This window comes from Megalops cyprinoides, chromosome 2 (assembly GCF_013368585.1).
Source record: "Megalops cyprinoides isolate fMegCyp1 chromosome 2, fMegCyp1.pri, whole genome shotgun sequence".
In the NCBI taxonomy this organism is placed as follows: domain Eukaryota; kingdom Metazoa; phylum Chordata; class Actinopteri; order Elopiformes; family Megalopidae; genus Megalops; species Megalops cyprinoides.
This window is the reverse complement of record NC_050584.1, coordinates 57,743,934-57,769,338: the sequence shown is the minus strand read 5'-3', so window position 1 is coordinate 57,769,338 and position 25,405 is coordinate 57,743,934. Positions and strand designations below refer to the sequence as shown.

At 44.7% G+C, this 25,405-nt stretch overlaps 2 protein-coding genes across 2 annotated transcripts; one reads left to right on the top strand and one right to left on the bottom strand.

Annotated features, from left to right (window-relative positions):
* Window positions 1-1,959: 1,959 nt before the first annotated feature.
* trpc1 (transient receptor potential cation channel, subfamily C, member 1) lies at window positions 1,960-15,686 on the top strand. Its single transcript, XM_036521091.1, has 14 exons — window positions 1,960-2,174; window positions 2,272-2,486; window positions 3,790-3,944; window positions 4,183-4,284; window positions 5,040-5,242; window positions 6,072-6,203; window positions 6,673-6,868; window positions 8,052-8,388; window positions 9,987-10,126; window positions 10,463-10,612; window positions 12,814-12,998; window positions 13,203-13,404; window positions 13,993-14,187; window positions 15,277-15,686. Exons 2-14 carry the CDS (start codon window positions 2,321-2,323, stop codon window positions 15,502-15,504), a joined length of 2,391 nt encoding a protein of 796 aa, XP_036376984.1. The 5' UTR covers window positions 1,960-2,174; window positions 2,272-2,320; the 3' UTR covers window positions 15,505-15,686.
* An 848-nt stretch (window positions 15,687-16,534) lies between these two features.
* pcolce2b (procollagen C-endopeptidase enhancer 2b) lies at window positions 16,535-25,320 on the bottom strand. Its single transcript, XM_036521092.1, has 9 exons — window positions 25,065-25,320; window positions 24,493-24,601; window positions 23,351-23,606; window positions 22,014-22,138; window positions 21,591-21,727; window positions 21,029-21,192; window positions 19,347-19,430; window positions 18,310-18,477; window positions 16,535-17,170 (listed from the first exon to the last, which is right to left on the bottom strand). Exons 1-9 carry the CDS (start codon window positions 25,133-25,135, stop codon window positions 17,040-17,042), a joined length of 1,245 nt encoding a protein of 414 aa, XP_036376985.1. The 5' UTR covers window positions 25,136-25,320; the 3' UTR covers window positions 16,535-17,039.
* Between the last annotated feature and the right edge of the window lie 85 nt (window positions 25,321-25,405).

Below are 25,405 nucleotides of genomic sequence, written 5' to 3'. Positions count from 1 at the left end.
GCAGATTGTGTGCTTGCGAAAGCTACAACGTGAGATTGTTTAATTAACAAGGATGGCATTTATCGATTTAAATTACGTTAACTGCTCATGACACATCACAGCTTTTGTGAGGTCTGTGTTCTAAACGTTATTGTTCATTACATTCAACCTAACCTAAAAGTTTATTCTCAGTCATTTAAATCGATCTAAAAAAATCGAACTAAATTTTGTAATTTGAATTTTGTAACACAAAAAATTATAATGTGGAACATTTAAGAGAAAGCTTTGGGATTACTTGCCACTTAATTGTTCAAATTGCCATCCTTGTTAATTCAACAATGTCATGCTGTAGCTTTCGCGATAGCGCACAAACCACGGACAATCTGCGCTGTTTCGCGAGCATAATCATTTACTCTGTGTACGCATTGGTCTCAGTTATTCTGTGAATTATTTGTTTTATTGTTAATCAAGGAGGATAAAGGGCAACAGGTTGAAAGAAATGATAGATTTAAAGGTAATGTTTCAGCCTCCCCTGTTTCCAGCTCCCCAACCGCCACTGAATGTAACAATGTAATGTAATGATCTTCTCTGCAACTTGTTTTTAGATATTTTTTTTATGTCGTTCAATTACCAAATGTCAGCAAAGTGCATTGAATTTTCAACAAGTCATTAAAATGCACTAACAAAACACACACTATTCTGTGTCATTACACGACAAAGGCACACATAATAAGAATACAGTTGATTTCAGTGTTAATCTTGATATGGATTTTCATTAGTCAGTTATTACCAGTGCTTGCCCAAATATAGTTTATCTTGCTCTTATCCCCTGGACACACCAAATCCAGGGATATTGACAGAGCTGCAAAATTTTACTTTTGTTGATTTGAAAGCCCAGCAAAGTCTAAATTATTAAGTAAGTCTCTCAGTCGGACATAAATAATAATCATTGCTTCATAACTTAAAGTCAGGTATCCTTTTTCTAATTAGTTTGATTTCATCTCATGGTCCTTTTAATTATACAGCTACAGGCATCTTTGAAAATGATGCATGTACTTATGGCACCATATAAAGTGCAAAAAGAGAACCAAGTGTTCAGCCCAGTCGCTGAAGACAGAGTACACTTGATTAGCTGGCTTTCTTGTGTGATCTGAAATTCAAGGTTACTAAAGACTAGGAGAGAATAAACATTCCATCTGGAACATTTCTAACAACAAATACATGGTTTTATTCATTAATGCACTATATAACATGTATCGATTGTTATTTTAATACCAGAGTTTTAGGGCAAGATTTTTGAAAGGATAGATAAAAAACTAAAGATCTGAATATCAATTCTATGGCCCACTAGTGGTAACACAACCAACCAACACAGGGGAGCTGTTTGGAGCAAGTTTGTTTCTCGACAATTAGGTCATTTTTCACCAGTAATATAACCAGCATGCTTGATAGCGAACTATATCGTCAAGGTAATACGCGTAAAAAGCACGTGACAAATTATTTAGGCAGGCATACTTGTTTTATATGCGCCAGGGTCACACCTTACGTTGCTAAACCACCCTAGAACTCTGTTTATGTCATGAGCACCAATGAGCTGAGCGACGAGAGCCAATAGCCGGAGGTATGTAGGTGAAGAGGGTCATCCGCATTACAAGTAGCCTACTACATGAATATCTGCCTCAAGTGCGCGGTTCTCTTTTTTGACCTCTCTGTCTGCCCAGAACTTCACCAGGTCTCAGTAATTACAATATGAAAAGCGCACGATGTTCTTCATGAGCAGAGTGAACATGATGGATTCAATGACACTTAAATAATGTACAACGTTGTTCTCAAGCGGCATACTGTAAGCAGCTGATTTCACGCGTGTCGTTTTGTTTTGTTGTGTTTTGCCCTGAAACTGCAGATGGGGCGCCCGCGACATGAGCAGGCAGGTTGACAGTGCGCATGCGCACAGCAATGCACCAGCACCATCAGGACCAGATAGCTGTGAGCGCCAGACACAAGGATGAAGTTGCCTGGGAGCTCTACGTAAATATTTTGACCCTGACCTCGATTTCTACACATACTGCATCCAATATGAAGACTTCTACTGTACGATGCTAATATATGAAGAGAAAAATAAATAAAGGAAACCTGAAATAAATTAAAAGCCTAAAAACAGACAACAGACACCGATGTGACTGCAGATCAACGAGGTAATTAATCGAAGTGATTGGAATCGCCATTTCTCCGCCATTTCTAGGCATCGCTGAATTTTGGGAAGGATAAAGACGGCATTGTGCTTTTTTCCAGACCAATGTGAAGAGGTTTCTTGTTTAAATGAACGCTTCTGCTTAGTGGGATGCACATCAATGTGTTGCCGTACTCGCTCTCCGTCGTAATGGCCGCTCTATATCAGGGCACGGACACCTCCTCTCCAGATAAATATCTGGCGCTCAAAGACGTGAGAGAGGTGAAGGAAGAGACGACTCTAGACGAGAAACTATTTTTGCTGGCCTGCGAGAAAGGTGGGTGACAAAATGTACTGTAGTGAAGTAGGATGCCTTTTCTGAAATTTTACCGGAATAACAGTAAGTAGAATTAATTACATTCACTGTATAATATATTATAATTGTGTTTTCAGGAGACATTTCTTGTTGCAGAAATGTTCTGTAAATGTGATAAAACTGCATGTTAACTGTTAACTGCATGTTAAGATGATTGGATTACAACAATTTCGATAACGTTACGTGTTTAATAGAAATGAAGCTACTACAGTTGCCTCCGTCGCCGCTGTTGCTGTTACTACTTCTATTGCTGCTGCTGCTGCTGCTACTACCACCATCACTACTGCTGCTACAAACGATATTGCAAATAATATAGTTGTCATACATTAAGTGAAAATGCTTTTCATTGTTGCAATCAGGAGGTTACTTACATGAGATGCGTTGATTTAATACAAAAGTACACATTCTTTACACTCACACATAATGTCGTCACGTTAGTAATGGATTTTTTTTTCCAAAATGTCTTCATGAGGGTGTTCATATTTGAACGCTAATCTAACAAATCCAACAGTTTGAAATATCTGAGCATTTCTCACAACGTTCATAGGCGAGAGTTTGCCCTTGGGGTCCTTCGTGGTGCATGCAGCTGCTTAATTGTTCGGTGGAATTTAGCCTAGAGGAAAACATTACCCATTTAAACGTGAAAGCATAATGCTTGCACCTTTTGCCGTTTTCAGAGAAGTCATCTCTTACCGTTTTTCCGTCTCCATGACAACACTTCAAATTATATAAGCCACGTTGCTTCAGCTCTCTGGAGCCTGCTGGAATAATGAGGACAATGTTAAAGTCTCTATCAACACCGATAATCTCTTTTGCGCCATGTGAATGAAAAATAGCAGTGGAAATCTGGAATTCTGTATTTGTTGTGGTTTAGGTGCCATGTTGTGGAGTGAAATCGAGTGGTTAGCAGGAATCATTTTATCCCAATGAAACCCAATATGAGAGATGTTAATGGGCAGGCATTATCTGTTTTCTGTTCTTACACCTAGCAGCCATGTCTGAAACAGAGCAGAACTGCATCTTACCATATAAAGTCACCCTGGATTGTCTGTGGAAAATCTTTGTCCTTCCAGGGAGATGTTATTGTTTCAGCCGCCACAGAGGAAGAGAGTCCTTGAGTATGATCTACAGTCTCTCACACTGTGTGTGTGTGTGTGTGTGTGCACCCACATGTATCTGTGTGTGTATGTGTTTGTGGTTATGCAGCTGTATTTGTGTAAAATTGTGTATGTGCATGAGATAACAGGGGTCTTGTGCTATAAAGGTGATTACTACATGGTGAAGAAGCTGCTGGAGGAGAAGAGACACGGCGAGCTGAACATTAACTGCGTGGACGTGCTGGGCCGTGATGCCGTCACCATCGCCATCGAGAACGAGAACCTAGACATCTTACAGCTTCTGCTGGAACATGGCTGCCAGGTACTGAAACACAGTCACAGGCATGCACACACACACACACACGCACACGCACACACACACACCACTCCATATTGTAAGAAAGAGAGAAGTGTGAGAAGTATAGCACAGATTTTGCACATCCCTGTAAGAGGCATTCCTCTGTCATTTCCTGTATTTTATACGATGCATTCTATTCACTGCTATCTTTTCAGTGGTTGTTAACTCTAAATGCTGTTTCCCGTCTGTCCTTTTTGTTCAGGCAACTGATGCACTGTTAGTTGCCATTGACTCGGAGGTTGTTGGAGCTGTGGACATCCTGCTCAACCATCGCCCACGGAGGTCCTCCAAGCCCTCCATTGCGGTCAGTATTCTCTCCAGTACAGTAAATGCCACTCAACAAAGCCTTTTTGTGGCCAGATGGGATGATTTTGAGTATCACTCAATGGAAATCTAATTAGTAAGCTTTTCTGTAAAAGGCCATTTACAAATGAGTAAACATTTGGTATCTGAGGTGTGACATCATAAGGATGGCTGTATCAAACTGAATCTCTTAGGACGAGGTCCTCTGTCAGATTCTTATATGGAGGGTTTGTTTTGACTGCAGAAAGCAGTATTTGTTATTTGGCCCACCTAATCTAACCACATATTTTCCCCTTCAAGACATTGGTTATAATCCCCTCCCCCCCACCCCCAAAGCAGTGTGCAAGAGAATGAGTTCAGCTTCGCATCTAGCTTTCACACTACATTTCTGGTCTGCATTGAGCTCCACTAAAAGGAAAAAAACACTGACTTTTCTGTAATGATATACCTTAATAATTCCATTAATGAGGTCTCTTTCAGGCACCAAGATGAACACAAACATTCTCAGGTTTTTCCCACAAGCACACAGTTTGCAACTCCTTCTACATTAAGTTTTTTTATCAGGCATGAAGTCTGAGAATTCCCTTATTCCAGGTTACCAATATTAATGTACTTACTGGGATGCTAATATTGGGTGGTGGGGCAGAGCGTTGCCATGTCACCAAAAACAACAGTTGACCAAGCAAAGTGCAGGGCAGACTGAATAGAACTGAGAGACCCTAGGGGCACTGGGTTGGTCTCCTCTCTTTCCCTCAGAAACTGATGCAGCGCATCCAGAACCCGGAGTACTCCACCACCATGGACGTGGCCCCCGTCATCTTGGCGGCCCATCGGAACAACTACGAGATCCTGACCATGCTGCTGAAGCAGGACATCTCTCTGCCCCGGCCGCACGCCGTGGGCTGTGAGTGCACCCTCTGCAATGCCAAGAACAAAAAGGACAGCCTGCGCCACTCCAGGCAAGCCCCCCTGCCCCTCCCCCCTTTCTCATGGCACATGTGGCATGTCTGCCACTCCCTGCACAGTCAGAACGGTACTGTGGAACTGTACTTTTATTGGGGTTATTGGGGTGAACCGCTCAGAATCTGTGTCAGGGTGAGATTTACTGTGTACGGAGACAGGCTAAAGACTCTGGGGATGTTTTGAATCAGCCTGTGGTCAAAGTTATTATAAACAGATGACTTTTTAACTGCAGTCTCCTAAATCACCTGGCAATAAAACATCAAGCTCTGCTGCTGGACAAAAAGGGCTTTTTGGATAAGCCCAGGAGTCAAATCCATCCATCACATTAGCATGGTTTATGGAGCAGAGCTGGTAAAAGCAGAGACCATGCCTTTTTAGGATAATAGGGGAAAACAACTTAATCTCTTTCTAAAGTGGCGTAATGCAATGTTGTACATCAACTTCAGACGTATTACAGTTATCATGCGGTCAACATACAGGGTAGTGTGTAAATGACAGTCTGCTTCACAGAGGTTGGTCAGTGGAACGGCCCTGTGATATCACAGCGCTCTCTCCAGGGGGCATTATAGCACATCAAGCTGCTTCACAGACCTCAAAATCAGGATAAGCTCACACCTTAGGAGGTGTCCAGTCTTGGACAGGTCACCTTCCAGCTGTGTTGTACACCACAATTCCTTCTTGTTGTAGTCCTCTGACAGGAGCAACATCATCACTGAGTGAGTGGTATTCATGACAACAAGCAGATGTAGCTTCTTACGTGCAATCCTGTCCCTCTTGTTCACTGTTCTTGTCCTCCTCCCTCTTTCTCTCTCTCTTATCACCCAGGTTTCGCCTGGATATCTACCGCTGCCTGGCGAGCCCCTCCCTCATCATGCTGACAGAGGAAGACCCCATTCTGAGGGCCTTTGAGCTGAGCGCTGACCTGAAGGAGCTAAGCCTAGTGGAGGTGGAGTTCAGGTAATTAGGGGAGTCATGACTGCTCTTGGACTGCGCTCCTAGCTATTTTACCTGAACAGGCAAGCCACTCACACCAGAGGCTTACATAAATTGAGTGCTCTTAAAAACAATAGTGCTTTCACAGTTTTCTCTCTTAATAGTATCTGATTTGGCAAAATTTGTTGGTACTAATGAATGCTGAAGTAAAGATATTTCTGGTGTTGACTCTTAGACTGAGGGGAAGAAAGAGGAGACTGAGAGAGCCCTTTAGATTCCCCATCTCCTGGCCCAGAAGCCTGTTGAAATTAAGGGAATGTTGTTTTTCCACGGAAGCAAAGGTAGCAGAAAGGCACTGAACAGGGAATGGGGTTTCAGGCCCCATTTCAGCATTGGGAGCAGTTTTGCTACTATTGCAGATAGACTGATAGACTGATAGGCTGCCCTCCCACCCCAATCTGCGAATGAGTTCTGTTGTCTTATATCTGGGCAGGAACGACTATGAGGAGCTAGCCAAGCAGTGCAAGATGTTCGCCAAGGACCTCCTGGCGCAGGCGCGAAACTCGCGGGAGCTGGAGGTCATCCTGAATCACACGTCCAGCGACGACCACGTGGACAAGAGGGGACTGCTGGAGGAGCGCATGAACCTCAGCCGGCTGAAATTGGCCATCAAGTACAATCAGAAAGAGGTGAAGCCCAGCTGTAGGGTTCTTCATGTTCCTCCTGCACTGCTGATCCATGGTCAGCTAGCAAAACCAGGGCTAACTGTAACTATTATATGAAGAAGCTGAAGGAACACACCAAGCCCATTGATGGAGTGCTTTGGGTACATCCTTAAAAGTTGATCCAGCATCAGTGTACACATCCCTGTGGCTAACAGCTACCATTATGTGAAAAAAGTGAAGCGGATCTGGAGTCAGGGACAGAATTTGCATCCTATATAGCTGGTTTAAATCTTGTCTGTCGAGCCACACTAGTATTCTCTATGTATGTCTAGTATTTTTCTGTGTGTAACTTTCAAGTACTTAAGTTCCAGGGAACTTCAAATATTTTCAAACTCACAGTAAGTATGAATTTGAAAATATTAAGTAAGAAATAGTGTAAAGATGAAGTATTAATGATTATTTAAAGGGCAACTGTTGAAGCTGGTTAAATACATGTTATACTGAATTAAACAAGTGGTTCACTTATTCAGTGCACTGGCTTTTACCAATCATTGAAGGCTGCAAACATTCAAGATGATGTAGCTCTTACATATGTTTCATGAATTTTATTTCACGTCTGTGGAAATACTGTAGCTCTGTGAAAATCAGGATGGGAAGCTGCACTTGCTGAATGTGTCACTCAAGAGAGCACTGGAAAAAAGCCTCAGTGGAGCTATGTCCTCTTTTTTATTAAAGTTAGCTGGTGAGGCTATGAATTATTTATGACACGGCCCTTTCAACTCAGAGTGTTTGGGTAATATATCATCATGCTCCTAATGCATTCTGTTCATCCGCGTGGAGACAGATGGTGCTGGTGTTCTCTCCTCACTTCTCCACTGCAAATGGGTATCTGAATGCTTACCAAATCATTTTGGATGTCTGTCTGGGTCTAAAATTGAATGCGGTTGTTTTCATTGGCGGTAAAAAGCATTTCATGTAGCACAATTTGTGTGTAATATATTGAATCATGTTAGTTGGACAGTATGAAACCGCATACAGCCAAGTAATAAATATATGATGAAAACACCATTTGTCATCTGTTGAGAATGTTTATGTCACTTAGAATGAATTGCTCTAGGTGGTTAATCCCTCTCTCCTCTCTCCCTCCCCCTCTCTTTCTCTCTCTCTCTCCTTGTCCTGTGTGTCACCCCGCTGGCGCGTCCCCCAGTTCGTGGCCCAGTCCAATTGCCAGCAGTTCCTCAACACGGTGTGGTTCGGCGAGACGGCCAGCTACCGGCGCAAGCACACGTGCCTGAAGATGCTGACGGTGCTGACGGTGGCGGTGCTGTGGCCGCTGCTGTCTGTCTGCTACCTGCTGGTGCCCCGCTCACGCGTGGGCCAGGTCATCCACACGCCCTTCGTCAAGTTCATCATCCACAGCGCCTCCTACTTCACCTTCCTGCTCCTGCTCAACCTCTACTCGCTGGTCTACAACGAGGGCAAGAAGAACACCATGGGCCCCGCCCTGGAGATGATCGACTACCTGCTCATCATGTGGATTGTCGGTGGGTTGGTGCAGAGCGTGTCTCCTCTGCTCTAGGGTGCACCCTGCCTAGAGAGTCTCCAGTAGGCAAGCTCTGCCAAGAAATCATTAATATGCTAACCTAGCAGCGCTAATGACTTCCTGGAATGCTCCCAGGATTTATCTCTCTTGTGATTAAGCAACTGTTTCCACCATTTAACTGTCTTTTAGCTTTTATTCCAGGGTAATGAGTGTTAGGGAAACAAGAGCCCAGAATTATCTGGGGGCCACTGCATTGTGGTGGTCACAGTGGTGTCACAAAGCCCCACGTTGTATTATTTGCTGTGTTGCAGCTGTATTTAATACAGTGGGAAATTCTCACTCAGGGCCCCTTGAGGTCAGAGGTTCTAAATACATTGTTATTGTGGTTGGTCAGATATGCAAGATTTTCTTGTACAATGGGCCAGTATGCTTTTGATATATCAAGGTGGGCTGTCATTTATGGTGCGCGGAGGTGTGTTGGGAAGGAGGTTGATTTGAGGGTAGTGGTGGGTGGGTTTTCTTGTGAGCACTCCTATCGAGATTTTTTAAAAAATGAGATCAATAAGTCATGTGTGCTCCGGTCTAGTGCTATGAGAAATAGTAGGAAAACACAATCGCACTTCTATTGCTCAGTCATGTGCCTGCAGGCGTTAAAAACTGTAGAACCTGTATTACATTTATTGCCGAATCGCATTGTTTTTTAGTTCCCATTGTTCTATCCCTCCCCCGTAGCTTTTTTCACACCTCGAGCCATATGCCTCTCATCGTGAGGAAATCAGACTTCCTGTCTGTTTCCCTTTTCTCAAACCAAAACAACGTGTACAGCGAATCCTCCAAACAACCCGGTGTAGCTGAGCACGGGGGAGCCTTCGGTTCCCAGACTCTGATTCCAGCACAGCTACACAGCAGAGTGCTAGGAACAAGACAGGGCAGATCTCTGCATCAAAGACTGCTTATATCTTCATCCCGCGTGGCAGTCTTCCATGCAGGGTAGGCCTCAGCCAAAACACCAAGGCTGGCCCCAGCACTGAGGTTTTTCGAATGCTGGGGAATAGTATTTGTGTAACCGAGCCTTTTAAAGATGTGATTTGCTGTTCCGTTTGGCTGTGGAAACTGGACCAGTGCTTAAGACCGACGAGCAGCTCGATCGTACCCAGCTGTGGAATAATATTTATGGACTGCTGATTAATGACTGTCCTTTTATGATTATTGGTTTAAATTTGGAACAAGCTACTGCAGTTCAGAGCCATGATTCGAGTAGACATCTGTTCTGATACTGCGGTCTGAGCTGCCTGACATTGCATTGTAGGTAGGGCTTCTTATCCCAGTGACACAAGGGAATAAAATTAAATTGACACCTGAACTGGACATAAATCTTGGAGACGTGTAAGCAGGACTTCACATGGCACTGACTTGGAGCTGCATGCTCTTCCAGAGGGCTGTCAGACCATTTTCCCCAGAGCCTCTCAGTGAGGTTGTATAGTACATTGATGTTGGATCTGGAAACTATAATAAAATTCCAAACTTGTGGGGGTACTTGGCAGAGCAAAGCTGCTGTTGCGTGTTCGTCTCCTGGGTAACAGCGGATTCTTCCCCCAGGAATGGTGTGGTCGGACGTGAAGCGGCTCTGGTACGAGGGGCTGGAGGATTTCCTGGAGGAGTCACGGAACCAGCTGAGCTTCGTCATGAACTCCCTCTACCTGGCAACCTTCGCACTCAAAGTGGTGGCACACAGCAAGGTGACCGAAGGGAGGTCGGGTCTGGTGCTGTGACCATACCGATTGCTTAAACTGTTGAGGCTATCCGAACTTTTACCTTGCGCGCAGTCACCAAACCCTCTGATGAGTAACGTGCACTACTTTACTAAGCATGACACGAGTTTCTGAGGACCGGAAACAGCGTGTCTGTTTTTAGTTGTTGGGAGAAAATGAGAAAGTCTGTAATCTTGGATGTTGAGGATTAGTTCAGATTATGGAAGCAAATGGGATTAACTTCAGCCATTATTATGTGAACCTGCAGGCTTTTGAAATAATGATGACCCAGTAAAACACACTCACCCTTCACCTTTGTTTTAGTTCAAAAATGTGGAGGACACAGAGAGAAAGAACTGGGACGCGTTCCACCCCATCCTGGTGGCAGAGGGGCTGTTCGCCTTCGCTAATGTGCTGAGTTACCTACGCCTCTTCTTCATGTACACCACCAGTTCCATCCTGGGGCCCTTACAGGTAATATCAACATAACCATCATCATCATCATCATCATCATCATCATCATCATCTTCTTCTTCTTCTTCTTCATCACTCTTATCGTTAGCTCCAATCCAGAGCTCTGCATCAAGAGCTGGTAATGCTTTTGTCATTGTTATCATTACCCATAGATGGACACGGCAGTTTCGGTGCTTTTCCTTCTAGATACACAGTACAGTATACTATGTATGGTGCTAATACAAGCAAAACTTTTCATGCTCTGGCTTTTTTTCTCTCATTTGCCCCTATTGGAATGCAGTAGCCTCTCCTGTCACCGGAATGACCTTTTTCACTTTAATGGCAGAGAGAACAATGGCCTGCATCCATAGCCCTTATCATCACTATCAGTTTAGCAGCCAGTTCCCTAACCAGGGCCAGTAACCACAGCATTCCACTGTCCAGACGAAAGCCATAACCTGCTCTCCACTCTTTACCTCAGTCAGGGAGGGCATGCATATCTTTCGGTTTTTGTCTGGCGTTTCATGCTTTCTTTGTTTCTTCTCCTTGCTTTGTCAGTTGCCTGGTTCAGATCTCCTCTTTGTGCGCTTGTACAATCAACACTATCTCGCGTTAAAATTTCAGACATTGCGCTGTCCACTTAGAGGCTACTATAAATCTTTCAATTGTTTCTCTGCTCCGTTGCATTAAAAAAAAAAAACAAAATCGCCACCTTTAAAAATGCTTTAATAGTGAAATCATGGCAGAATAATTACATAAGAAAATATAGCAGTAAAATTTATGAGTTTATGAGGTAATTTGGTTCTGTTGCAGATTTTCCGGCCATTATTCTGAGAGGTGTCAGATGCTCTAGCTTGTAAATGCCATTGTGCATGGCTGAACTCTTCAGATTGCAGCCCCTTGCTATTTTCCCAGCGGCTACTGTCAGATCCGTCTGACTGCCTGCTCACTGGCTGCTACAGCTCGACCAGGCACACATGGATGGAAAAGCCGTTGGTGACATCACACACTGACACACACCCACCCATACACCCCGTACCTCTGACTCAATTGTCTGGCCACAGCCGAGCCATCGAAGGAGACGGGGAAGAGGAATGACACATGGCAGTGGGATCATTCATTCAGTTTTTCCTGCGGGGGTGGGAGACTGTGCTATCACAGGGAGAGACCTCTGAGGTTCTCCCTGTCGGAACGCATGAGTTAGCCAGACCCTTAAATCCCCCTGACAAGATGTGAATCACTGGCTATGTGAAGAAGAAGGCCTTGGGATGGGGAGCCACACCCTATCCCCATCCCCAAGGGGCAGGGTTAATTTTGGTGTGCAGGGTTCGGAGGCTGCATGTCAAACCTGCTGCTCTTTGGCGGGGGATGGGATGTCATTCCTTTCTGTGTCAGTGGCCCACAGTTAGCGAAAAAGCTGACTGACCCCCAGCATTCCTGCAATATTTGTACAGTAGACAGGAAGGGAGCCCTGTCAGTGAGGCCAGGAACGCTTACTGCAGCTAAATCACCAACCTGTCAAGCGTGCACATTCTCTACACCGTTCAGCGTTCCAGTGGCGTCACATTGGCAGACTTGCACACATAGCACCGATGCTGTAGCCAGCAAATGAATCACACTCATGTTGCCAGCTTTTTTTTAAAATGGAGACAAATTTCTCCAAGCTCTCTGTTGATATTTCAGCACAAACATGCTCATGGTCGTCCAATTGACTGGGTTTTGTGGCCTATGCTGATTTCACTGAAGGACATAGATGGTCAATCATCATATTCACTGTTCCACAAAGTCAGGTTTGTGTCTGTGTCAAGCAGTAGGCAGAACTCCACCAGAAATAGAAATGCCACCACAGAATGCTCTTCACGCCATAAATAGTGACAGGTACTGGGGACCCAGAACAGCTGCTCTGTCCTCTAGCCCACCTCAGTTTGATCAATATTTACCTTTGGAGTCTTGTTCCGGTGGAATAAGTGCTCTGCTCTGTGTGGCTTTCACATGGTACACACTGTCGAAAAACATCAGTGTTTATGTTTGTGTTACTATAATTGGTCGCAAAGGACGATGCCTAGAAATGACTCCAAAAATAAGCATAGACATTTTATGCGTCATTTCATTTCATTTAGAGATGTTTGTTACGTTTTCTCAACCTATATTCCTTCAGGGCCCAGTCAGCTCGTTGTCTGCCAAGTAGAGACACGGATGGCTTTGGGTTGTTTTGTGAACAGATATCGATGGGCCAGATGCTGCAGGAGTTTGGGAAGTTCCTGGGCCTGTTCCTCTTGGTGCTTATCTCCTTCACCATTGGGCTGACCCAGCTCTACGGGAAAGACGAGAAGGACCCTGCCAAGAGCACGGGCAAGGACTGCGAGGGCATCTTCTGCCAGGAGCAGAGCAACGATGCCTTCCACACGTATGTCACATGGTCTGGGAGTGTTGCTCATTCAGCTTGCATGGATACACTTCTGTCCGTTTGTGCTGGAAGTTGTACTGGATAAGAGTGTCTGCTAAATGAATGTAATGTCACTGCTCTGGATAGCCAGCCTCGTTAAAATCCCACAGTGCGAAAACCCTAAGAGCACGTGCTAACTGCAGCCCTCTGCACTTCCCGCTCCAGGTTCATAGGCACCTGCTACACCCTCTTCTGGTACATCTTCTCCCTGGCCCACGTGGCACTCTTCATCACCAGGATCAGCTATAACGAGGAGCTGCGATCGTTTGTGGGCACGGTCATCGTTGGCACCTACAACATTGTGGTGGTCATCGTCCTCACCAAGCTGCTGGTAGCTATGCTGCACAAGAGCTTCCGACAGATTGCTGTGAGTGGCGAATCTATGCCGTATTCCTTACCAGATTTAACCCGGCCAAACTGATTCATTTGAAATCTGTCATCTCTCCCTTCCTGTTATATTGTTATGTGATGAAGGCTTCTTGAGGTTTCATTCACAGACTCCATGTCAAAGTTCGCAAGTCAAGCTATTGAGTTTTTAGTCCAGGACAAAAGTTGGGACAAGTTGTGATGTGGCAGGGACGTGTGCGTCAGAGGTCGGAAGGGTCACACAGGTGCGGCACATGTGCAAGTTATTCCTCTGGTTGTGATGGCAGACCTTTCAGAAGTTAATTGTGACCTTCAGTGGGGTTAGCACCTCATGTGGCCTTCGGTTGTAGCAGTTAGTGAGCACAGCAAAGGGGAACAAACTTAACAAAAACACTGTTGAGATATCTGTACAATTACAGTTACTCAGATTCTTTACAGATGCAATAAACCTCATGTTGTATGCAAGCCTGCTCAGTCAATTCATAAGCATATGGAACTGATTTGATTGAATTTCCACAGGGAGCACTTAAGCAGTTGAACTGTGTCCTTAACCTGTAACTGAATAGTGAACACTCTCCATGTAACTCAGAACCATGAGGACAAGGAATGGAAGTTTGCCCGTGCGAAGCTGTGGCTGAGCTATTTCGACGACAAGTGTACTCTACCGCCCCCCTTCAACATCCTCCCCTCCCCCAAGACCGTCTGCTACCTGGTGACCAGCCTGAGCAAATGGATCTGCTCCCACACCTCCACCGGCAAAGTCAAGAGACAGAACAGTCTGAGGGTGAGTGTAGCAGTGTAGCATAGTGGTTAAGGAGCAGGACTCGTAACCAAAAGGTTGCTGGCTCGATCCCCGCTGGGACACTGCTGCTGTACCCTTGGGCAAGGTACTTAACCCACAATTGCCTCAGTAAATATCCAGCTGTAAAAATGGATAACATTGTAAAGAACTGCAACCTATGTAAGTCGCTTTGGATAAAAGCGTCTGCCAAATGAATAAATGTAAATGTGAGTGAGCTTCTGGAGTTGCAGGGCAATTATACTTCTATCCTATATCATATGCTGAAAGCTTTGGTTTATCCACAGAGAGAGCTGTGTCAGGACGTTTGGCATAGGTGATCCATTACTACCTTCTACTTAACACAGTGTGTGTTCAGTCTTCTACTGTTCTCCAGGTCCCTGTGACATGTAGCCCATAAACCAGGCCTGACAACCACATGAAGTCACAAGCACAATGACAACGATGCTTTAAACCGAGATAATGTATGCACAAAAAAACGGAGCAATCAAAATCAGTGGGTGTTTCACTCTTTCAGTCAGTGCGCAGGAGGTATTTCTCATTGTTACACTGTAAGGGGTCATTAGGTAACAAACGAGGCTCCCCCTGTTGTCACATCTTGTCCATACTAAAGATGGATTGTCTGGGCTAAAAAAGGACATGTCACATTGCATTCTAGTTGAATGTTTCTTCTACCCTCCCACTGTGGTCATGTGATTTTTCCCTCCAGAGCAATACTAAGTACTGATTGTGATTTCTGTGTCACTTGACAATTACTACTTTACTAGGGTCTGAGATAAATCATAGAACATTAATCAATAATCACTTCCTTTTAGCTGAAATGAAGTAAAACATTCATTTTTTAGAATTTACAAAAAACGAAAGGTGCAAATATTTAACAGTGCTCATGCCTATTAGCTCTGAAGTTTTTTTCAGTGTGCAGTGTGCAGAGACAACTTAAAGCAGATTACTTCAATAGGATTGTCATCCATGTGTAACAGTTGCAATGAAACGCATATCCTTAAGAGTGTTTGAAAATGAATTGTTGAGTAAATACAGAGTAGAAGATACATGGATCTTGCCGTGTCTCTCCAGGAGTGGAGGAACCTGAAACAGAAGCGGGACGAGAACTATCAGAAGATCATGTGCTGTCTGGTCCACCGCTACCTGACCTCCACCAGGCAAAAGATGCAGAGCACGGACCAAGCCACCGTGGAGAACCTCAACGATCTCCGGCAGGACCTCTCCAAATTCCGCAACGAGATGAGGGACTTGCTGGGCTTCCGCACCTCCAAGTATGCCATGTTTTACCCCAGAAGTTAAGTGCCCGCCTCTCTGTATGTGGCTAGGATTGACATAGCATGCACGGAAACTTCCACGGCCCTTACTCAGGAGCTCAGAGGGACGTCTGAACAGCTGGGAAAATGACTGGAACAAGTATTCTGTACTAATGTTTCAAAATTCAGGCTTTGTATAATATGCTCTCATCTTACTTGTTTTCTAAAAGTGCCATTCTTTTCAACTACAAAATAAAGATTTATGAAAGATTGTTGACTCCAATGCTTCTTTCCATGATTTATCGTTGTCAGAGCTAAGGCTACGTCTAAGAGCCATTCCACTGCACTTGCATGACAACAATAAGAACACTGCACAAAATTCCAGTGTAAAGACTCTCCCTCACTCTACATGGCAACTGTATTCATGTGTGCTGGCACAAGAAGACAGTTGTGTTAACAGGGAAATACAGCAGCCTCACTTGTGTGAAGCCAGATCAAGTCCCAACCTCAGCCATTTTGATTGCGGAAGAGAACAATGCGAGCACCTGAGGAAGGCAACCGAACTGCAGCCTCTTGGAACCAATGACTGCAATTACACGTGGGCCTCCCTCACCTCACAACACTGAAGGATGCTTTAAGTTCTGATTTAATGCAGGTTATATATCAGATATCCACCCAAAATAAATACCCCATTCATAACTAGCCACATCCCGTGTACCCTGTATTTACAGGCCAATACCTTATTAGTTTCCACTGAATTTTTTGCCCCAAAAGGGCTCAGACAGTTTTTTAAACAAAATCAACTTTGATGGATTTTATTTAAAATGTCAAAAAAGGGAAATATAAATAAACATTTACCACTAAGAAAGGCTTTGTAGGAAAATAACTTTATGTGTTCATCAATACTAATTTAATTACAATCATTAAATTTAAAAGTAAGCTAAAATGAAATGTCCTGACAACAAGCAAAACAAAAATGGTATGGAGTGCTTTCCCTTTGCACATGACAAAAAAAAAGATCTATGCAAAAGGTCACAGAACTAATTGCTATGCCAGAAGACAAAATAACCCCCAGTTATTTAAGGAAAAGGCTATACATCAACTTTTTAAAAAAGTTATTGCACTTTACATCACCACATAGAACGTTCCCCACATTTTGTTCATCCAAAATGGCACTGAAATCACAAGTGACAGAGATTAGTTTGTAAAACGCTGCTTTGTAAGAGAGTAAGTATAGAACAAAGAGGAGATGACACTGGTTTATCTGCCAGGCGTACTCCGTCTGACAAACTGCTGTTTGAAATGTTTCGGCTCCGCCCACCAAGCACCGACACCAAAGACTGGTTGACAGACATCAAACGAAGGCCTCTGACTGCGCTCCCTGTTTACGCCGTGTTCCGGGGCCGCTTCAGAAGAGGGAAAGAAAAACAGCGGGGGGGCAGGTCAGACAGGGTGGGATTGTGCAACCGCGCTGAGGTGCTTCTAACGCTGGGTCTGTCCTTGCTGAAAGAGTGGGGACGGAGTAACGCTGTGGGCGGGGCCGGGGGGGGCGCCGGCCGTAGCTCGGGGAGGGTCGTTGGCTCAGCAGCGTTTGGTCTTCAGGACGTTCAGGCTCCTCTGGTTCTTGGCTTTGAAGGCCATGACGAAGTGGTGCGGCGCGATCTTGCCGCGTCCCTCCTCGTCCGCCTGGCCCATGATGACGTAGTTCAGACCTGGTGAGACCGCACAGAGAGAGCCTGAATGCAGCAGTGGAATGGCAGAGACATTCAGGAGACATTCAGGAGGACTGAGGATCAGCATCTCTACGTGAGCAAAAAAACTTCATTCACAATGACGTGATAATGCTCAACATGTACGATACATATACATGACACAACACAAACTACCTCGGATCCAACCAGCATCATTTTGTAATATTAGTGTGTAATATTAGTGTAATATTAGTTTGACCTTGTAATTTAGCGTGATTTATAACCGGTTCTCTGCTGCTGACCTTTGACTCCTGAGCAAAGCTCCATCTGTCAAGCCCAGGCCGGCCTCAGAGGTTGTGCTGCAAAGTACTACTGTTCTTTCTCTGTATTCAATGTGTTCGGCTCACAGCTGTTTACCAAGACAGCCCTCCAGTTGTGGCCTTCATTCAGTCTCCACCAAAGAAGCGCCTCTGTTTGTGTATAAAGTATTGATTCACTGGCCTCTGGTGCACCACTCCCCAAACACTGACCTCCATTTAGTGGACGAGAACGTGTGGTGAGGAATGCTGATTCATTCGTTCATTCCATTAGTTCAGCAGCTTTTATCAGGGTGTTTAAACCGTAACATTAAACTATGGTTGTGTGACAGTGAAGAAATATGACCACTGGCCCCATTATGAACTAAATAAAATGCTGTTAAACCACAACTAAGTAAACAAACCAATAGTCTAACCATTCATGAATTCGTGACCATTTCATGTTATTTTATTTGTAATATTAGACAAATTTTATATTAAGAGAACAACATGCTTGTATAGTAGTACAGGGTAAAAGCCACCACTAACAAATTAAAAGCAAAGGTTTTGTCAATAGATGGCTACCCTTAACAAAGGTGTCATAGGAGGAAGCCAGGAAATGAGTGTTTAAGAGCAGTTCATTGGTTAACTCACAATCAAATTTCCAATAGGAGGATGCAACGGGATCAATGCCATGCTTCATAAAACTACCACACAAAATTCATTACCTCATTCAATACATTCATTTAATCCTGAAATAACATTATGAAAGCGAATTTTAAATTTAGGGACACTAGTGCAACGGCAAAGAGACACTAGGACTGCGTTCTCAGATATCAGGTCTGACTTAATTGAGTGACTCACCTCGTCTGATGAGGGGACACTTCTTGCAGAGAATGACGATCTTGGTGCTCATGGTCTTTCCTGCCTGCTGAATGGCGAGGTTCCCCTCCTTGTAGACGTTGATGATGGAGATGGTAGCGTACATGCTGCCCCCCCGTGTCACTGCGGTGATGACTGTCCCCGTTATCACTGGGGACAAGTCACAGCAATGGTGTTAGCACACGCTGCTAGCGACTGATGACTCTCACTGACACAGACACATCTCAGTACACCAGGCTCTGACTGATGAATGTGATCAGTTTCGGTCAATTTGGCTTGAATGGGCTAGTGTGTGTGTGTGTGTGTGTGTGTGTGTGTGTGTGTGTGTGTGTGGTCTATGTGATGTGTGCCCTCGGATTGTGCATTCCAAAAACAAAGCTGAGAGACTGCACACTAACCAGTCCCACATTCCCTCAAAGCTGTGGAGAAGATCAAAGACCCCTGTGGTTATCTTATATGTTACCCATTTTGGCCTTTATATGATGTTACACTCCTGAATTGATATGTGTGAGATTTTCTGCCATAGACTTACATTGCCTTGTAAGAACAAGGTTTTTCAATGCAACCTAGGCACTGAACTTTTTAACAACCATTTTCCGTATGCAAATCCAAGTAAACCGGCCGAGAAATCGCAATTAAATATGTGCTTCTTTTCGTAAACATCTCCCAGAGACAAACATATAAAGCTGTTCCCAGACCAGAAAGTGGCCAAACTACTGACTGAATCAACACTTTCATTTACCAACAGTTTACCTACAGTTTAGCCCTCCTGGTTTACACTAAGGGAACTGTGTCCGATACACAAATTCACTGTTCCTTCTTGAAAAATCCTCAAGGAATCTTTTGAGACGCACTGAAACAAACCAGAAGGCCAAAGATAGTGTGGCATGAGAACCATGAAAACAGGCTCTTGTTCGAGGGCGAGGGCCATTTGGGGGCGACGTGGGGGCGAGGCTCCGTCATTTCTCGCACTCCTAGCACACTCTGGCCCGTGTCAGGAAAAGCGGGGGCTTTCTCACCAAAGTTGCTTGAGCAGTAATGACTCTCAAGGGTCCCACTCCTCTTGCATTTCTGCTGGCATAGAGCTGCTGAGTACTTCAATGCTGGTGGAGAGACAGAGAGACACACCGTTACCGCAAGTGGGGGCCCTGCGCTTTCGCCATCCACGTTTGCTGTTTGCAGTAGCGATATTCGAAGCAAACTTTCTCAGAGTACAGCCAGTGTGTGTGGGCTCCGGCGGAGTTAGACGCACTGTGTACACAGCGTGGCCCACTTCTAACGTAATCCGGCCAACATCTGTTTTTAAAGTTATGTCTACTGCTCTTACTCACACGGTCTATGGGGCAGAACGGCTAACAGAAAAATAAAGCCCCCCAGTCCCGTATTATTCTTACTGTGAGAGAAAAACACAGGCAGAGAGGCGAAGCATCAGAGGGGCAGTCTGCACTGGGTGAGCTCATTTCATGCCGTGCCAAGGCAATGGACCTAATTTGTTTTCTTGGTACGGCAGGTTCTGGTTTCCACAAAGGAAAACAAGAGGGGGGCTCCCAAGACTCTGAACAGACTGGGTCACGTCTTTCTCCTCCGGGTCAGTGGTCAGGCAGAGGGACACAGAGTCCCAGCGTACAATCCCACACCCTGAGCCTCAGCCACAAGCACAACCGCAGAGAGCCACAAGAGCAGAGAGCAGAGAGTGGCTGGCTTCTCCTCCCGGGAACCGGCCGGCATCTTGGCAGTAGCATCAGAGACCAAGGACACAGATGAGCCAGGGAGACGAACCCAGCACTAAATCTTCTGTCTCAGTGCAAGATCAGATGGATCTGCCACATGTGTGTAAAGCAGATGGGATCAATTGGGGAAAATTGTCTCTCAGATCTAAAAATGAAGATGAAGCACATCTGAGTGCACGTGCAGTTAAGGCAGAGATGCATGCAACCCCAGGTTTAGGACCAAAGCCAAGTGAGTGTTGAGACAGACAGAGACAAAAAGAGACAGGAAAGGCAATAATTCACTCCTAATTAAGTACTCCAACCACATCTTCACACTTCTGCCATGTGACTACTATTTAATGGCAATCTAACTAATAAATCTGAATCTGGTACAGCGGTTTTCTCAAAACAATATAAGCCTGTATCATCATTAAAGAACTATGAGGTGGGGCCTCCCAAGTAGATCAGCGGTTAATGCGTTTGCTTTGAATGCAAGCTGAGCTGTACAACCCAACAGTGACTGGGAGCCTACAGCGGTGGGACAAATTGGGGTGTGTAGGTCAGCCAGAGTTTCTTTGCCTAACCACTCTCTGTCACCCTGTGATTTGTAAGGCACCCTGCGAGCTGCTTGGATGATGTCAGTGGAGTGGCACCTGTCCTCCAATCACTGCCCACTTCCCTGTAGTGCATTGTGTGACTTACAGTGTGAACAATAGCCATTGACTGCATGTGAGTATATATTGGAGGACTGCATGTTCCTCACCTCACTGCTCCTGAGCGAATGCAGCGGTTGTCACTGTGACACTGTGAGATGAGCCTAATATATAACTTGCTATTCCAACATAAGGCTGGATAAAGGGGGAAAAAGTAAAAAAAGAACTGTGAGTTGAATGACCTCAGGCTATGGAAGAACATCTCTAACATGGCAGCACCAATGTAGTTTGAGGGAAAGGGAGAGAGGAGGCAGGAGGGAAGAAGAGAGCACCACCTACTTGCGGCCCTGGTCGTAGCCAGTGGGGTGGTGGTGGTCGGGGGCATGGTAGTGGTGGAGAACTTCTTTGGTCTGAACTTGTAGTGACCAATAAAGCCATCAGCGGTAAGACTCAGGTCAGAGAGGAACTGAATAAGGAGTTGGTTCCCATCGGAGAAGACTGGACTAAGAAGGAAAAATGGAGACAATGTCCATGACGCATCACAGCAAAGGCTAATATACAAAATTGAGGACCAGAACAGAATATATTAGACTGTATTTCATACATAGTAAGTGGCAGAGGCACCTGATTAGCCTCTTTATACAGGTGAGTAGTAATGTCACTCTAGTTTGATATTTTAAAATGTTTAATTGAACAGTGCTTTATTACATATTTTTTGTGAATGAAAGACCACAGTCATCAAACGTATTAAATATTGGTTTCCAATACTGTGCAATGCTCATGCTCTCTGTTTTAAAGCATTTTATAGCCCTCATGTGCACAAAAAATTGTCATGAATCAAACATCACCTAAAATCATGTGACCACAGTGACAACAGAGTCAACATAAATAAGTGACCTACGCTGGTGGGCTGTCTCCGCAGTACTTCCCAATTCGTTTGGCGTCATTGATTTCCCCACCGTTGAAAATTGCCACGTAGTCATACCGGCAGTAGTTATCTCTCTCGATGTCAAATTTCTCAAACTTCACCTCAATAATCTGGGCAGATGAACATGGGGTTCGGAGGCAGAGAACATTGCAGTTAAGAAGCAAAGACATATAATCATTCTACTATAAAACATAAGCATCAATACCAGCACGGAAAACAGCAAAACGTGCCTCAGGAAGTGTGTGCTACTTAAGTAGTTTAGGGCTACTGCTTTCCACTGACTTCCATTCTCTCAAGACCCTTCTACTGGACTGACCAACAACATGGGGATAATGGCTTCCATGGCTGGAAGGGATCTTGGCTGGATTTTGGTAGAAGAGTAGCACACTGTCTCACCTGGTTTTTAGGTGCCACAATGTGCCAGGAGCAGGTGACTCCAGCCGGATAGTCCTTCTCTGGCCAGTTGGGAGTCTTGAAGGATCCGGAAGGTTTCTCTAAGCGACCTCCACAGTATTGGTCACCTGTTGTGCAGAGTGATACACAGAAGTATCATCGGTCCCTGGAAATGACTTCATGTGCTAACGGCTCAGCGGAAAATACATTACTTCTGACAGCTGAAGGGCACACACCCATGTCTCATCCTTCTGCAAATGATAGGGTGATCAGGCGCAGCATCGCTGTGCGGTTAAAAGCCAATTCCTCTTTATTTGTGAGCTAATGCAAACCTCAGGGATAGTGAATATCTCTTTGAGGCATCTGCCCGTCCTGTATAATCATCTGAAATGTGTGATTACAAGGGAGAATACATGCTGCCGGTATCATTAAACTCCACAGAGAGATCAGGCTCATAACCGCATATCTTAGCATTAGCAAGGCAGTTTGGATGCCTAAACCACAATGGCTTGTTCTGGCTAAAGCAGTAATATGAAGGAATAGAATACAAACTGTATAAAAGCAACATCTTCACAGAGGAAACTATACATGACCAACACCAGAATGTCAGTGTTCATACATAATATTAACATGACATACTGACCTAGAATCAGTCACAGTTACTGTACATAGCATGCTGCTCACCAGTTTAGCAACCACATTGTACTCCAAAGCGGCAGTCTGCTATGGTAGCTGTCTGAATAAATCTGTGCCCCTGCTACCGAAATTCCAGAAAACTTGTAACTGAGTAGACATTCCACATAAATGAGAAACAGATTGGCTCCAAGTTGTCACCATACCAGTCTGGAAACTCTTGTGAGAAATTCCATGTCATATTGTGAAATGCTCTTGGTGATCGCTTTTGCCCTCCCCCCTCCCCCCTCCAAGCTATAAACGAGCAGCTCAGCTTGGCCAAAGGCCTAAATGTAATTTTTAATGAGTGACAGCAACATCCGTGCTCATTACAGCCATTAAGTGTACTTCAAACCTTTACTATGAAGTGAGTTTATTCTGAGACATAAATTTACTTACAACAGCCATTTGCAGGTAGCCATTAAGAGCCTTGTTAAATTGAGCACTAAAAGCACAACCACACACCCATGCCTCGTAAGAAACACCCCTTAACCCCCATTTCTAGAACACACTTGAGCAATGAGAAAAATATTCCTGATCCTCTATCATATTTGTGAAGCAGAAGGCTGAGCTGGAAGAGGTAATAAGGCTACACTGGGAACTGATAACATTGTTCCAGCTTTGCGCCGAGGAGTCACTTCCAGCCGCGCTGCACGCCGCGTCCTCACCTCGCTCGTGCGGATGAGCGGCGGAGTACACAGCCAGGAAGCCGCTTCCAGCAGTGTTGGCATCGGACACCATCTGCACCAGCATCTTGTTTCCGGTGGAGACCAGGGCGCCTGGCCTGAAGGTACCGCAGAAGCGGCCCAAGCGCTGCCCGCTGGCATGGCCGTTGTACACGTCCACATAGTCATACCTGCACAGATTGTCATTCTCCAGGTCGATGAATCGGAAAGAGAGGACAACCACCTTCCCTTCGGGAACCTGTGGGTAGTGCATAAAGTAAACATGTTACCCACAATGCAGTGCTCTGTATATACTGGTGATCTTGATAAAGAGAAAAGGGCAAAACCTGCTACTCTTGGATTATTCCTTACAAAGATTAGCACATTGTTCCCCAGTAGTTGTGTATTTTATGGTGCATAACTATAACTATTTCTCTGAATTCGTAGTTTGAGAGCTAAAGAGATGTGACAGGTTGAACCATGGAGACCCTGAGGGTACACCTGGCTCTACAGCTGGTGAACAGAGCTCTGAACCTTGAAGCTACTGTCAGTCAAACCTGTAATAAAATCACTACATAATGATCTTCAGATCTGAGGCTACCTAAATATAACTCTCCCTAATTACAGAATTCTCTCAGTCTACTCTGATTTTAAACATGATCTCATGCTCTAAAATTGTCCAGAAATTAAATGTCGGACAGTGAATGTGGTTAGTGTGTTAAAAAGCAGTGGTTACCACATGTTGCCAACGCTTTAATTAAATCCAGCAAATAGCGTACGTGCCATCGATGCTAACAAGGAAGTAGCGCCTATAAACTCAATCTTTAGGGGGTGATTGCCGGAATACCAAAAACACAGGTTAGTGGATTATTGTTTTATCGCCGTAAAGCCTTTAACCTCTGCCTTGTGTAATCGCACTGATTTGTAAGTTTTTCATAGCGTGATTTAGAGGGCCTCAAATAATGTATGCTCATTGTCGAAATGTTTTCTTTCACAATCTCGTGGTCATAGTCTGGACTGTTTAGGCAAATAGGTGCAATACTGCCTCAATCCACAAGTGTCAGGTGTCCATCCAAAAGACCACGAGAGACCCCCTGATTATGTTTTATATAGCGTTGTTTTTAATAGTGGGGGAAAAAGCTTACCGTAATTCTCCAAATACATTTTGTGTTTGGGGGGTAAACCCCCGGATATCCCTGGCTACCGATGACCCCATTGTCCCCCGTTATGTTTCCGCCGCAAGTAAACGCCGGCCTGAAAACCAAAATGAATGAATCGTTAACCATACAACCAACCCTCGGCTTTTCTCGCCATATACAGTATGGACAGTATGGAAGCAGTGCGCATTTGTTTCAATCACTGGAGACGCTTAGGAATTGTGCCAGTGCGCTTTACTTCTGAACATGTTGCATTACAGTTCATTTTTTGTGCGATTTCAATTTTTGCCTAAATAAAAAAACGATTAATAGCCTACTCAAGGTGCACATATACCAAACGACTTTCCGTCAAATCACGCGCTGGTAGCAGTTTTGATAGTAACGGTGTCATTGTGTTCCAAACTCCTTGCAAGACGCTTTACATCATCCTCGGACTCCCTCTCACATTTCCGTTAACTTTTGACCCGCAGCTACTTTACTGAAATCATACAGCTATAATATGCCATAGACGAATATCTGTGATCGATGTATTTGAAAATTTAAATAATAGAAAAATATACCTCCGCTGGGATTGCGCCTGTACCTCTACCAGAAACAGCAGACCCCATATGCAACAAACGATACTCCTCATTGTCGTATCAGCAGAGTGGCCGGTTTGGCGTCCTGTAGTATATCGAAGTTTGTAGTCTGTCGCTCGACAGCGGAGAAAAAAACGTAGTTAGACTCCTTGAGGGGGTTTTCGCCGCTTGCAAGCTGGAGCAGATGAATATAGCGTTTGTTCCGAGGAGTAGGAGGGAGTAGCCGGCAGCTGCCTCTTCCAGAACTTGGGATCAAAGACTGACAGAGTGGAAGTGCGGGGGGTGGCGGGGAGGCATCTCTCGTGGTCTTTTGGATGGACACC